This window comes from Crinia signifera, chromosome 1, assembly GCF_055691185.1.
Source record: "Crinia signifera chromosome 1, ASM5569118v1, whole genome shotgun sequence".
In the NCBI taxonomy this organism is placed as follows: domain Eukaryota; kingdom Metazoa; phylum Chordata; class Amphibia; order Anura; family Myobatrachidae; genus Crinia; species Crinia signifera.
This window is the reverse complement of record NC_139217.1, coordinates 203562964-203577885: the sequence shown is the minus strand read 5'-3', so window position 1 is coordinate 203577885 and position 14922 is coordinate 203562964. Positions and strand designations below refer to the sequence as shown.

Genomic DNA, 14922 nt, shown 5'->3' with positions numbered 1-14922 from the left:
CTCCATGAGGTGATGCCCCATTTCTGCATGGGGTATCTTAGGGGTGAGTGCTTCATAGTACATTGTTCATGTCTGATATAACATGAATATTATGCGGCCAAAATGTAGTCATCATTGGAGGGTGTCAAGCAGGCACCTGGTTGTACTTTGGGGCATTTAATGGCATGTGAGTCTGTGTAAGAAATGAGAGCAGGGCATGATGCACGTCTCTAATATGATCCCACTGTCTGGGAATCAGAGGACACATATCCATACCAGTCAGTAGTTGTTGTGGGGATATCTGGTTTGGTACTGTGATGTGATCAGATGACCTCATGCACACTGGGCCTTATTCTGGTTCATTCCTTCTGGCAAATTCCTTTTTAGATGGACAAAAACATTTGCACTGCAGGGGGGCAGATGTAAAATGTGCAGAGTGAATTAGATTTGGGTGAGTTATTTTGTGCAGGGAAAATACTGACTGCTTTATTTTTAAACAGCAATATAGATCTCACTTTGAAGTAAAACCCCATCCACATCTAATTATCTCTGCACATGTTACATCTGCCCCACCTGCAGTGCACATGGTTTTGTCCATCTAAGAAGGAATTTGCCAGAAGGAGTGAACCAAAATAAGGCCTACTATGTAGCAGTGTGTACTTTGTAGCTGACGGAGGGCTTGAGTCTGCTGACTTTGTGTTCAACTTCAGGAGAGCCAGAGAATGAATTAGCATTTTGCTTTATTCCAATTGCCAGGTGAAATAAGTGAGGTTTTCCTTGGAAGAAGGAAGATATTGCTCAAAGCATGTGTTTTTACAAAGGCAGATACTCCTTAGCATATAAGAGGAAACAGAAGTACATTCCTCTTAGTCAAAGGACAGACATATTTTCAGAGTTGATAAGGCCCCCTTTCAGTTCCAACACAAAATACCACAGGGGTAAAATTGTCTTGGTCTTTTTAGTCAATCAATCTTTGTTGTCTGTACATGCAGGACGATGGAGGATCTCATTAGCCAGAGCCATGTTGCCATACCAGATGAAAATTTGCATTTATACTTGATGACATTTAGAGTTTGCCATTCCGAGCCATCATACTTGGCAAAATCATTTCAAATGTTGCCCAGTATATGCCCAACTAGTCAGCATTGAACCATATTTGCAAGCATGCCTACCAGGTACTGTATGTATTGAGAATGTGGCCAAAATTCTGAAAACTGATGCTGACTGCCTTTTCACCTTAGTATATACTGAGCCCAATCCATTATTTAGCGTTTTCATTATTTTCTTGTGGATCTGCTTCTTTTCCTCTGTTCTTAATATCCAATGGCTAAACATTCAAATACACTGCTAAATGAGGGGAATGAATCATGCTCTTTGAGGGGTGAAATGAAGGTTGTAAATGTCAAATAATGTTGCTAAATCCTGTGTTTTTCTTGCTGGATTTTTAGCGGGGCACAGAGCTTCTCAGCTCAACAGACCCGCTTCATACTGCACCCCAGACCCGGGAAATTCCCGTGTCTGCCCCTTTCACACTGCTTTCCATGGTCTGCCTTCCAACAAGTGTGTGGAATTTGATTGGGTGTTGGGAAATTTGTACAAATTGCTGTGATTGGCTGTTAAAAAAACAGCTTTTATTGGCTGGCTGTCACATATCACATGATTACATCCCTTTCACCCTGAGACAGGACACAGGAAATTACTGCTTGCCCTGGCAAATACCCGGGTTTTTGCGGCAGTGAGAAAGGGGTATTAAGTAATAAAACTGTTCTGATTAGCTTTTTGCATAATTAACCCAATTGGGTTATGAATTCACTTCAAACACAAATCATTATTGTTGTTGCTTATTTGAGGAGAGCGTGCCCAAATATGATTACAATAAAAGATATGTACAGCCAATTCAAGAGGAATGGGCCATAGTTGGACATTAACGTGAAACTGATTGGAAGAAAATGAGAGGGGAAAAAGAAGAAATGAAGAGGAACTCCTTTGCATCGTCACCTTCCCCTTTGTGTTGTTATTTTTTGATTTTTTTTCTCTCTCTCTACGCATTCTAATAAGTTTACTAGCTCTCCCCCCATACATTTTGCACCTTTTTTTTTTATTTGTATTTTTAATTATTTTTTATTAAAAAAAAAATATTTTTTTTTCTCTTTTTTTGTGGACATTGGACGTGGACTAGATGTACATGAAACAACTGCTTTAATATATTAGCAGAAGCTATTATACAGAAAATATAGATGTATACACCCAATAGAGGGAGGGGGTGGGAGGGAAGGAGGAGGGGGAGAGAGGGCGGGTCACAAAAGGGAAATTACACTAACATTAGTACTATATACATAGGTACACATTACCGGAATAACCATTAAGCACGTAAAAAAAGATAAACACCCTAAAGGTATAAAGGATGTACACGAAACAGAGAACACATATAGACACACAATGGTAAACAAGGGGGGAGGGAGGGGAGGGGAATACCCACACCACTAATAATAACATTATCTAGATAAGCACTAAAACATTGATCTAACAATTAAGTCACTAAAACGTCACAACTGTAAAATATATGTAACGGTCTAGTAAGGAAGATGGGAGGACGGATAGGGAATAAAGGGGGGGGGGGGTGTAAAGTATAAATTAAATATCTGTATATTTGTATTTCCTCTATAGATATAGATATCTGTATGGGGAACCAATCCTTAAGTTATCTAAAAATGCCTATACTTAAATAGAAGAACTGCTTTACGTTTTGGGTTAATATAACAGCAAAGCATGTACAGTAAGATAACCGTTGATGTATAAATGATTTATTTTGTGCCAGCACTAAGATGGTACTCCTGATGGTATAGCCAATTACTGTGTCACATATATAGGGAGAGGGCTCGAAGGCATAGTTAATTAAATGAGGTTTGTGCTGCCTTTTACCTTCGGAAAATGTTATCATTAGGGGAAATGCATCAAAGACGATATAACCAGCTTGTAACATTCTTGCGTGTATTAATAGGGGGTATATACAGTATAGTGTATTGAATGGGAAGTTACACAAATATGATACCATTGGAAGAAACACATAGAAGAGACTGTATAAGAAAAGGGGAACAGAAGTACCTTTGGTACCAATACTATGAAAACTAATTTAAGTCAAGATTTCGAGTTTAATCTCTGATTTAAGGGTTTTTTTTTATTTATTTTTTATTTTTACTTATTTATTTATCTTTTGGGGGAGAGGGAAGAGGGAGAAAGGGAATAGGTGAGGAATAGAGAGATATAAGAGAAAGACAATATGGGTAAAATACACTCTGGAAGAAATAGAAACAGAAAAGCACAAATATAGGCGTTGGCTGGATAAACCACTACCCCCCTAGAGAAAAGAAAAGAAGTCTCGATACACAGAGACCAAATCTGCTCTAAGAAGAACACTATAGCATTAAGTATGTTTAAATGTAGGTGTAAATGTTGTATGTATCGGATTTTAGAGTATATGTCGAAATGTCAAGCACAGAGAAAAGCAAAAAAAGAAAGAGAAAAAAGAGGGGAAAGGGAAAAATTAAAAACAAGAATAAGAAATGGTTAAGATACTAACGATTAATGCAAAAGGTCTAAACTCACCCCAAAAAAGGAAAAGAGCCCTTCAATATTTACACACGCATGAAATAGAAATAGCCGCAATACAAGAGACACATTTCTCTAGGCTAAAGCAACCCAGAATGGTGGACCATAATTACACTAAAGCCTTTTTTGCAAGCCACATTTGTAAGAAGAGAGGAGTGGCCATCCTCTTTAAAAAGAACATAAACTTTGAATTAGAATCACAAATATTAGACAAACAAGGCAGATATATTATATTACGAGGGTTAATAGAAGGTCAGGACGTAACGTTTATAGCAATATGTGCACCAAATGTAGCTCAAGACACCTTCTTGAGGAAATTACTGAAGCAATTAGAACAGGGTAGATAAAAAAACCCGCTAATTATGTTGGGAGATTTAAATGTCACGCTAGATCCGCAGATGGATAAATCAACAATCAAAAATATTAAAAACGCCCAAACAAATGAGTACATTTATTTATGAAGCAGGATTATATGATGCTTGGAGGGTGAAAAATCCGACCAGCAGAGATTATACTTTTTTTTCTAGTGTACATAGGACATATTCAAGGATAGACCTAATATTAACAGACAAAAACACACTACAACAAATTAAAAAAGCTGAAATCTTACCAATAACATGGTCAGACCATGCCCCGGTAATGATAGTCTGGGACAACCAAAAAAGGATCCTTAAACACAGAACTTGGACGATACCAAACTATTTAATAAAAAGAGATAACATAAAAAAACAAATAGAAGAAACTATCCAACAGTTCTGTAGCACAAATAAATCAGAAGAAACAAACCATCTAAATTTCTGGTGCACTTTAAAAGCAGTCCTAAGAAGGAAGATTATGCAAATAAACTCAAAAGAAAGGAAAGAAGAACAAGCAGCACAGGCACAATTACAAGACCAATTAAAGAATCTAGAAGCAATACACAAAAAAAACCCAAAAGACTACAAAACATTAGGCCAATTAAACAAAATAAGAGCAGAAGTAGAAAACAAAAATATAAAACAGATAAAAAGAAATATGCTGAAATTCCAGCAAAGACTATACTGCGAAGGTAATAAAGCATCAAAACTGCTGGCCAATAAAATAAAAGGCAGACAGATGAGAAAACAGATAAAAGAAATTTATGATAAAAATGGAATAAAAACCTCAAACCCAACAGAAATAACTAAAGTGTTTGCAGAGTACTATAAACACCTCTATAATCTTAAAACAGACAAAGAAACACCTCAACCAACAAAAGAGGAAATAAATGAATTCTTAAAAAATATAAAATTGCCTAAACTAGATACAGACCAGATTACAAAACTGAATAAACCATTAACCGACCAAGAATTAAGAGAAGCAATCAAAACACTAAAATTAAATAAAGCTACAGGACCAGACAGGTACAGTAATGAATTTTATAAGACATTTCAGAAACAACTAGCCCCAATTCTAATGGATACATTTGAAGAAGCAATTAACAACGAAAAGTTTCCAACAGAAATGCTGGAGGCTAGGATAGTAACAATTCCTAAAGAAGGCAAGGACCCAAAATATATTAAAAACTACAGACCAATTGCCCTGTTAAATGCAGATATAAAAATTTATGCAAAAATTTATAGCAAACAGATTAAAACAACTACTGCCTGACCTGATTAACTCAGATCAGGTAGGGTTTGTAAGAAATAGACAGGGCATGGAAAACATAAGGAGGGCAATAGCAGTCATGGAACACCATATAAAGGAAGAAAAACCCCTAATTGTGATGTCGTTAGACGCACAAAAAGCCTTCGATAGATTACATTGGGGCTATATGGAAGAAGCCTTAAAAAAGTTTGGTATGATAGGGAAAATCTTGAAAGCAATAATGGCATTACAGTATATTCAAACCCAGAAGCACACGTTATGGCTAATTCATGTATATCCCCCAAATTTAGCATCTCAAATGGAACACGCCAAGGATGCCCACTATCACCAATTATATTCATTTTGTCTATAGAACCATTTGCGGAACTATTACGAAACACACAAACAATAGAAGCCCCCATAATTAATAAAGCACAACATAAGACACTACTATTTGCAGATGATATACTTTTGCTTCTCACTAAACCCCAAACTTCAATATTGGCCTTAATGCAGAAAATAAATCAATATGCAAAAATTTCCTACTATAAACTAAACAAAAGTAAAACAGAAATACTACCAATAAACATAGAACCAGCAGAATTAGAGGTACTTAAAAAAAAGCATAAGTTCCAGTGGAAAAATAAATCTATAAAATACCTGGGGGTGAACTTGGTAGATAATGAAAAAGACCTGATAGAATACAACTATACCCCACTTCTAAAACAACTAGAAAAAAAATTAAAAGACTGGACATACAGAGAGGTTACATGGATGGGCAGAATAGCCACAATAAAAATGTTCCTCTTGCCAAAAGTGCTATATCTATTCAGAGCAATACCAAGATTACTCCCAAAATATTGGATAAATAGATTTAACGCAATAATAAACCGATATATATGGAAAGATAAAAGGGCAAAAATAGCAAAAAAACAGCTGGTAAGGCCAAAAACAAAGGGAGGAGTAGCTCTCCCAGATTTACAAATGTATCAATATGCATGCATCCTGAACCAGATCCCAGAGGGAATAAAAAAAAGGAGAAGAGAGACCATGGGTGAAGGTGGAGGAAGGAATTATGAAAGAGCTAGAGATAAAAGACCTGATATGGATGCCATTAAATATGAGAATAATACCTAAAGACAGCCCTAGATCAATTAAAGATACATTCAAAGTTTGGGATGTATTCTTGAATATACAAAAAGAAACAAAAACGTTCTTTAACTATATAGAAATTAAAACAGTTATGAAACTGATCCCAGATCTCAAAGTAGACACATAAATAGTTAGAGGAATAAAAACATTAGAAAATATAATGGCAGAACATGGACTAAACTCATTCGAACAGCTACAACAAAAATATGGGATACCGACAGTAGAATTCTACAAATACTTACAAATAAGAAGCTGGATAAATAAATACCAAATGAGAAAAAATGAAGTGAATCAGCTATCTAACAATGTAATTAATAGAATGAGGGGAGGACAACAGATAGGTGGAATCACCTTATGGTACAAAAACCTGATAAACAGCACGATGGAAAAGAAAACGAAAGGACAGCTTAAATGGGAAAGAGATCTAGGCCTAGAGATAGGAGAAGAGCAATGGGAGAAGACCTTTTCAATAGTGCATAAAATGACTAAATCAGTATCACATATAGAAAGATACATTAAATTATTGAGCAGGTCCTACTATACCCCAGAGCGAATAAACAAAATTTGCCCGGCCCAAATAAATATCTGCTGGAAATGCAGAGAAGGGAGGGCTGACCTAATGCATATTTTTTGGAACTGCAATAAAGTAAAAGAAATATGGAGGGAGGTAGGAAAATTGATTGCACAAGTAGTAGGAGAGGAGGTGTATCTGACACCCGAGAGGGTACTACTTCACGTTAGCCTAAAAGAAACGATGCAAATAAATACATATTTCCTAAACCAAGCCTTTTTAGCGACAAAAACAGCAATAGCTCAATACTGGAGATAAGAGCAATTACCTCCCATATCAATGATAAAGGAGAAGATAAACTATGCCTTCAGAATGGAGCTAAACCAGGTTATAGAAAATACAAAATTAAGCAATAAATGGGAGGTCTGGAAACAATATAAAGAACGTGAAGGGGGTGCCTTCTGGGAAGCTATGACCAAAAAATAACATAAGAGATACAAGAAAAGGTTAAGCATCTAATAACCCGAACCTGACTTCCCCTCAAGTAATATGTAAAGGTGAAGAAAGGGGAAAGAAGGAAAAAAAGAGAAAGAAAAAAAAAAAAGGAAAAAAAAAACTAACCATATAACCCCTTTAGAAAGATATTAAACTCTGAACTGACATGACATAAGTAGAAAGTTTGTATGTAAGGAGGGAGAATGCTAGACAATAGTTAAGTGAGAGATAACTTTTATCTAGGTATAAAAGGTGAATGCAAGATGAAATGTTTTATGTTTTATGTGTTATGTGAGAGATAACGATGTCTTTTGTCATTATATTATATTGTATGTCTTATGTCTTAATGTGCAGATATGTAAGAAATTACCATATCTGATGTATCTTTGTGGAAAAAATAAAGAATTAAAAAAAAAAAAAGGATATGTACAGTAGGAAACATTTAATATACTGTATAAAGTAGTAGAAATGGGTCATAATTGTTGCTGGGTGAAAGATTACTTTGTGCAGATTGGGTGCAGCATGTTCTGATCCAAATTTCGATATTTAAAAACTGCTAGGAGTTATAACTATAGATTTCATTCTTAATTAAGATAAATATCTCATCAAATACAGGCAACCGCCATAAATAAAACAATTGTACTGTAATAACAGATTTGATTTTTTTTTTTAAGCAAACACAAGTCTTACAGTATATTTGATACAGTTGGCATGATATTTGTTACAGTCATTTCCATTTACACAAACTGCACCTGCTTATAAGGGCCACCTGAAACTCCAAATACTTAATTGAAAATGTGTTTCAATTTGCATAAAAAAACATGATAATGAGCATAACAGATGTGGTAAAAGGAATCATGTCAATAACATGTAAAATCTGAATCCTTCCTACTATCACTTGAAGGATGATCTCCTTCATTAATTGCCGTGTTCATAAACATTTATCAATTATCATAATATATGACGTCCATTAGGTAGTAGTGTAGGGGATAGCAAGACTGTGGGGGTTATTCTGGTTGATTCGCTTGGATGCAGATTCGCATCCTTGTGAGTCGATCAGATCCCGCACGCCAGCCCACCATTTGCACGGCACGTACGTTCACACGGCATGCGAATGGATGTTTTACATTTTTGCATCTTTTGATGGTCGCCATCATCATCACATTGAATGATGTGGAAGGCACATGCACATCTAAGGTTGCTCAGAGCAACCTTAGATGTGCATGTGCACTCTGAGGGAAGAAAGCGTTCTCATGGGAATGCCCATGAAATGCTGGGCGCTCCCATATGCTAATGGAATGCACCACTGCCCTTGTCCCCGTCCCGCAAGGATGGGTGCGTGCACCCAGGCAACAGCAAACAGTATGTGCATGCGCAGAAATGGGCATGCACAAACAACATACACCGGCCCCGTGCGAATGAACGTGGCCCTGCGAATGGACCTGAATAAGGTGAGATGAGATGGCAGATTAAAGGCTCAATATATAGTAATGTATAAAATATGACGTGTCTTTGAAGGTTTAGCCTTGATACTTCAGAGATGGACAGTGATGGAGAGAGGGAAATGGAAGCTACCACCAGTGTCACAACACAAGAGATTCTTCCATTATCACGAACATGGGCAACAAAAGCGAATCTAAGGATAGAAACAGATATTGGGAGTCTTGAATCAACAAATACTGATACAGAGAATAAGGTACAGATATACAGTATTTCATAAGTACATTGGTGATAGCGGTACCATTGTAATGTGTATTTGGGATAAAACGTTTATACTTTATGGCCTTTATTCAGATCTGATCACAGTACAAATTTGGGTACTTATGTAATATCTGGGCTCCCGTTTTTCTTATGAGACCGCCTCCCCTCGCGGGTCTCGCCACGCTTCGGGCACGGTGACTCGCTGCGCTCGCCACACTATATAAAATCAACTCCATGCGTAGTTGGATAGTAGGGGTATGAAAAAATGGGGTGCATTTAACATGGGAGCCCAGATAATACATAAGTACCCAAATTTGTTTGGAAAATGGGCAAAACCATGTGCACTGCAGGTGGGGCAGATGTAACATATATTGAGAGAGTTAGATTTGTGTGAGTTATTTTGTTTCTGTGCAGGGTAAATACTGGCTGCAATATTTATACACTGCAATTTAGATTTCAGTTTCAACCCACCCAAATGTAACTCTCTCTGCACCTGTTACATCTGCCTCAACTGCAGTGCACATGGTTTTGCCCATTTTACAAACAAATTTGTACTGCAATCAGATCTGAATAAGGGACTATGAGTGAGTTTTTTTTACCCACATGTAGGTAAAGTTATTAGGGCTATTACCAAACACCCCAAAAATAAATATTATTTTCTGTGGGGAGTGTCTTAGATATATGCTGCATTATATATCTACCATTGAATATTTTGTTATGTAAAAAAAAATTATTTCATGTTTCATTTATTCTTATACACTACATGGAAGAACGTCATTGGACACCACATGTCAACGGAAACCATGCGTTTATTTACAATCAATAGGGGGTAGGTCCACCTTTTGCAGAAATAACAGCAGCTACTCGTCGTGTTAAACTTTCCACAAGTTCGTGTAGCACACATAGTGGGATATTGTGCCATTCCTCCTGCAGTACAGTCACCAACTGTGGTAATGTAGAAGGGCGAGGGGATCGCGACCTCAACCTGCGCTCAAGTTCGTCGCACAGATGTTCTATGGGGTTCAAATCAGGGCTAGTCGGGTCACACTAGTCCGGTGACGCAATTTTCATCATACCACTCCATTGCGATTAATTGCGATTTTTAGTAAGGAAAAGGTGCGATTTTTAGTAACAAAAATTTGCGATTTTTAGTATGTGTCTCCTCTCCAATGTGTGATTTTTAGTACTCATATTGTGCAAATTTTTAGACATGAAAGTATGCGGTATTTAGTAAAAAATTAATGGTATGGAGTCCTTCCTCCTGAGCATAACCAGCCCCAGCTCATTGAGCCGGGCCTGGCTCCAAAAATATACGGGGGACAAAAAGCGTAGGGGTCCCCCGTATTTCCAAAACCAGCCCCAGACTCTTGGACTAGTCCTGGTTCCAAAAATAAAATAAAAAATCAGGGGTTCCTCCATATTTTGGAACCAGTGCAGGGCTCCAACCGCTCATGGTGTCATTTCACACCCAGGGAACACATTTTACGTAAGGTCCTCTGACCGTAACATGCGCACCATGGCTGGTCAGTCCTGGATGGAGTACCTGGGGGAGTGGGGACCCCCCCAAGCTTTACCCATTTAGGGCTGAAGCCCGGGGCTGTCCCCGATATCCCAAGGCGGTGGACGCCGGGCTGATACCTGTGCAATTAGACTAAATAATATTGCTACAAGTCACAGTAGTCCTCCCCAGCATGCTGGAACTTGGCCACATGTGGGGCATTAATGGGCCTCCTTAGACTTGTAGTTCACATGTAAAAAGAAGGTTCAAATAAAAACACACACCCAGAATGGTATAGCTTTATTAAACACATTAGTTTTACACCAACATACAGTCAATACTCACAGCCTGAGAGTGTATGCGTAGGTCCTACAGCTTACCCACTAAACTTCAAGCAGCACCAGCACAGTCTGTTCCAGGACTGCAGCCTGAGATGGATCCTCAACCTCCTCCTGCTGTGGCAGCATTCTCGGCTGTCAGTAGTGCGAGGGGAGCCGGCTCACTCCAAGTCAGTACGGGGTGGGCTGCAGCAGAGGATCACCACTGGAGCATGGGATGGTAATGTATGTTGATGTAAAATTAATGTGTGCAATAAAGCTATACCATTCATTACATTTGCGATTTGGACAAAACAGGCAAATTCTGCCATTTTTTGCAAAGATTTAGCAAAAGTCTAAAATTTGCACTCTATTACATCTCACCCTACAGCTCTGCAGGCAGAAAGGAGGGGGCTCAGATGGAGGAGGCTGCACACAGGCCTCCTCAGTGGCGTAACTATAATTTTTGCTCCCCCCAGCCAAAATATTTTCAGGCGCCCCCCCCCCCCCTAGTTAAGGTTGGGCTTCAGGGGGATGTAGTTAGAGTTAGGCTGTGGGGGGTGTATAGTTAGTTAGAATGTGGGGGTGTGGGGTGTATAGTTAGGGTTGGGCTACAGGGGGTGCATAGTCAGAGTTAGTCTGAGGGTGTGGGGGATGTATAGTTAAGGTGCCCATACACGCTACTATAGCAGCGTGATATGAGATGCATGCTTCCGCGGCATCGCATAGTACAAAAAGTATGTGCTGCACATACTTTTTGTACTACCCGCGGATCACATCGCATGCAAATCACATGCAAAATGCATGCGTTGCGATCCAGCCCATAACGCATCGCAACGCGTGCTGCTATCACAGCGTGTATGGGCACCTTAAATTAGGTGGCGGGTGTATAGATAGGGCTAGGCTGTGGTGTTGGGGATGTATACGTAGGGGTAGGCAGGCTACAGGGGGTGTACAATTAAGTTTAGGCTGGGAGGTATATAGTTAAAGATAGGCATCTAACATGGCTTATACATGTCACACAACCAATGTCAGCTTGTGACTGCACTGTCCAAAAACACACATGCACACACAAAAGTCAATTTAGTCAGGCAGCCAAACCTAGTGCTGTGCCTGCCTGCTACTAATAGTTACTTTAAATTCAACTTACATGTTGGGGCTGTGGAGAGGCATTTCCTCTTCAGCTGCAGCCCTTTCTCTTCCTCCAACAGCCCAGGCAGCCCAGTACAGGTCACGGCCCGAGGAAAGAGAGCAAGCACGGGTAGGCAAATGGGCACAATAAGGCAGAGCTTGTTAACAACGCACGCAGCCCCGCATCTATATGCTTGCTGTGCAGACTCCATTCCCACCGGCGTTACCGGGCGGGGGGGGGGGGGGAATCCGCCGGGCGGGTGATCAGCAGCATACATGAGAGCCAGCACTCATGACACTGCGTTGGCCGTCTTTATAGTTGTGGGGGTGCAGCCAGGACATGCATTAGCGCGCCGGACTGCTGATCAGCGGCGCTTGTGTGCGAGGGAGCCCGGCCCCGGCTCAGACTGACAGGATGCCTGCCGGGGTTAATAAAACAGGAAGTACTGTAAGATGCCTCCCCTCTACTCCCCTGAGTCCTCTCCCCTCCCATCTATCAGACCAAGCTGTGCGCTGTGGGCTGCAGCAGGCAGTGTGCGATGCATTGCAAGTATCAGCGGGGCACCTGCGCCCCTGTGGCACCGGCTCCCCCCCGCCACCGCGGGGGTTGCGGAGCCTTATTTACGCCACTGGGCCTCCTCCTCTCTTAAAACACTGTGGGGGAAATTTACTAGGAAATACGAAAATGGCTGATACCAGAAATAATTCCATACAACCAGCACGGCTGTATTTTTGGGAAAATACAATTTATAAATAGGGCAGATTTACAAGTCATTGTAATGCAACAACCTTATATTAAAGCACCCAGCCTCCGTTACACTCCACCTGGTGCTTCATGAAACGTGACAATTAACATGTTCTGATATGGAACTATGAGACCCAGCCAGCCTCCCCCACATACTGGGACTTGGTGAACCACAAATTCCAGCATGCAGGGCATTATTGGGCATGCACAGCAGAACCCAATAGTTAATGAGTCTATTTTTTTAGACATTGGAATCAGGCTGGTGCCCACCAACCTGAAGCACCGGGGACAGCCCCGGGCTTCAGGCTGGGCAGGGTTAATTGTGGAGGGGGGTCCCCATTCACCCAGGGTCCCTGTGTGGCCTGACCAGCCACAGGGTAAATGCTTTGGCCGGGGAAACTAATATAAATTGTTTCCCCCGGCTGTGGTATTACCCTGCTGGCTGTTTGAACCTGGTGCCGGTTTTCAAAATACGGGGGGCCCCCTAGTCCTTTTTCCCCCGTATTTTGGGAACCAGGACCTGGCCAAGAGCCTGGTGTTTTGGTTTCAGAAATTCTTGGGGACACCAAACTTATTTTTTCACCTGAATTTCTGGCACCAGGAAAGTGTTCTATATTCTGCCATTATCCTAGGAAGATATCAATCAACTCTCCTTTAAAATGGAAAACTGATACATGTATATCAAAATGATAACTTTATTTCTTGTTGACATTGTGCCCTTTCTATTAAATGCAATTACTGACCTTCAGTAGGGTCCAACATTTTGGTACTTGTTTCCTAGCACGGCGTCAGCAATTTTTATCTTAAGCATCGGGACCAAAAAAATTGCGTTGATCGCATCGCATGCAACCAAATCGCATGCGATGCGATCTACGCGATTTTTACATTGGAATCAATGTAAAATAATCCCTGAGACCATTTTATCATTGGGCCCAATGTTAAAAGCCCCCGAAACCCCAATTTTAATTGCATAGCCCCCCTCATGGGTGAAATGGTCCCCCATTGTTAACACCACCCCACGATGAACGCCAACCCGAAGCGTGGCGAGCGCTGCGGTACACGTCCTCCGACCTTTTCATACCCCCCACTATGCACGTCGGCGTGGAGTTGATATTATTATATAGTGTGGCGAGTGCAGCGAGCCACCGAGGCCGAAGCGTGGCGAGCGTAGCGAGTCCCGCAAGGGGACGCGCATTACTTCACAGGTATTACGCGTCCCCTCGCCACGCTTCGGGCTCTGTGGCTCGCTGTGCTTGTCACACTATATAAAATCAACACCACGCCAACGTGGATAGTGGGGGTATGAAAAGGTCGGAGGACGCGTACCGCCACCCCTCGCGGGCTCGCTGCACTTGCCATGCTTCGGGTTGGCGTCAATAGTGGGGTGGTGTTAACAATGGGGGGCATACAATGAAAAATGGGGTCTGGGGGCCATTTAACATTGTACCCTATGTAAAATCGCATCGATCGCGTTGATCGCATCAACGCGATTTTAACATTGACAGGTAATTTAACATTAATTCAACACGATTTTCTCTTTGCCGGCAATAAAGACTGGTAATTGACAGAAAATTGTGTCCATCGCATTGATCGCATACCTTAAGTACCTTAACTTAAGGTATGCAATTAACTCCGACGGGTGTCGTGCTAGGAAACAAGTACTAACATTTTTATCTTTTATCATTTAAATATTTATATTTTTATCTTTGTGACACAGGGCCTTATTCTAGTTCACTCTTAGAGGCAAATTACTTTTTAGCTGGACAAAACCATGTGCACTGAAGGGGGGCAGATGTAACATGTGCAGAGTGATTTAGCTTTGGGTGAGTTATTTTGTTTCTGTGCAGGGAAAATACTGAGTGCTTTATTTTTACACTGCAATATAGATCTCACTGAAGAAAAACCCCACCCAAATCTAATTCTCTCTGCACATGTTACATCTGCCCCCACCTTCAGTGCTCACGGTTTTGTCCAGCTAAGAAGGAATTTGCCTCTGAGAGCGAACTAGAATAAGGCCCACAGTGTCTATACAGAGGTAAGGCTCTGTCCATCTGCAATCAACAAGAGCAATCAACTTACAGTAGACACATTTATTGATACAATTTTAAGTGCTTATTTTTAAACCACCACATAATCAGTGGTAAGAGCAAATGGTTGCTTGCTTATCCAGGCTAGTCAT

The 14922-nt window shown here is 40.4% G+C and overlaps 1 protein-coding gene across 1 annotated transcript in view; it reads left to right on the top strand.

Annotated features, from left to right (window-relative positions):
• Window positions 1–14922, top strand: part of ARHGEF18 (Rho/Rac guanine nucleotide exchange factor 18) — a 298383-nt gene that overhangs the window by 75896 nt on the left and 207565 nt on the right. Inside the window, 1 exon segment of the mRNA XM_083179196.1 lies at window positions 8870–9047. Coding sequence (XP_083035322.1) covers window positions 8870–9047 — 178 coding nt within the window.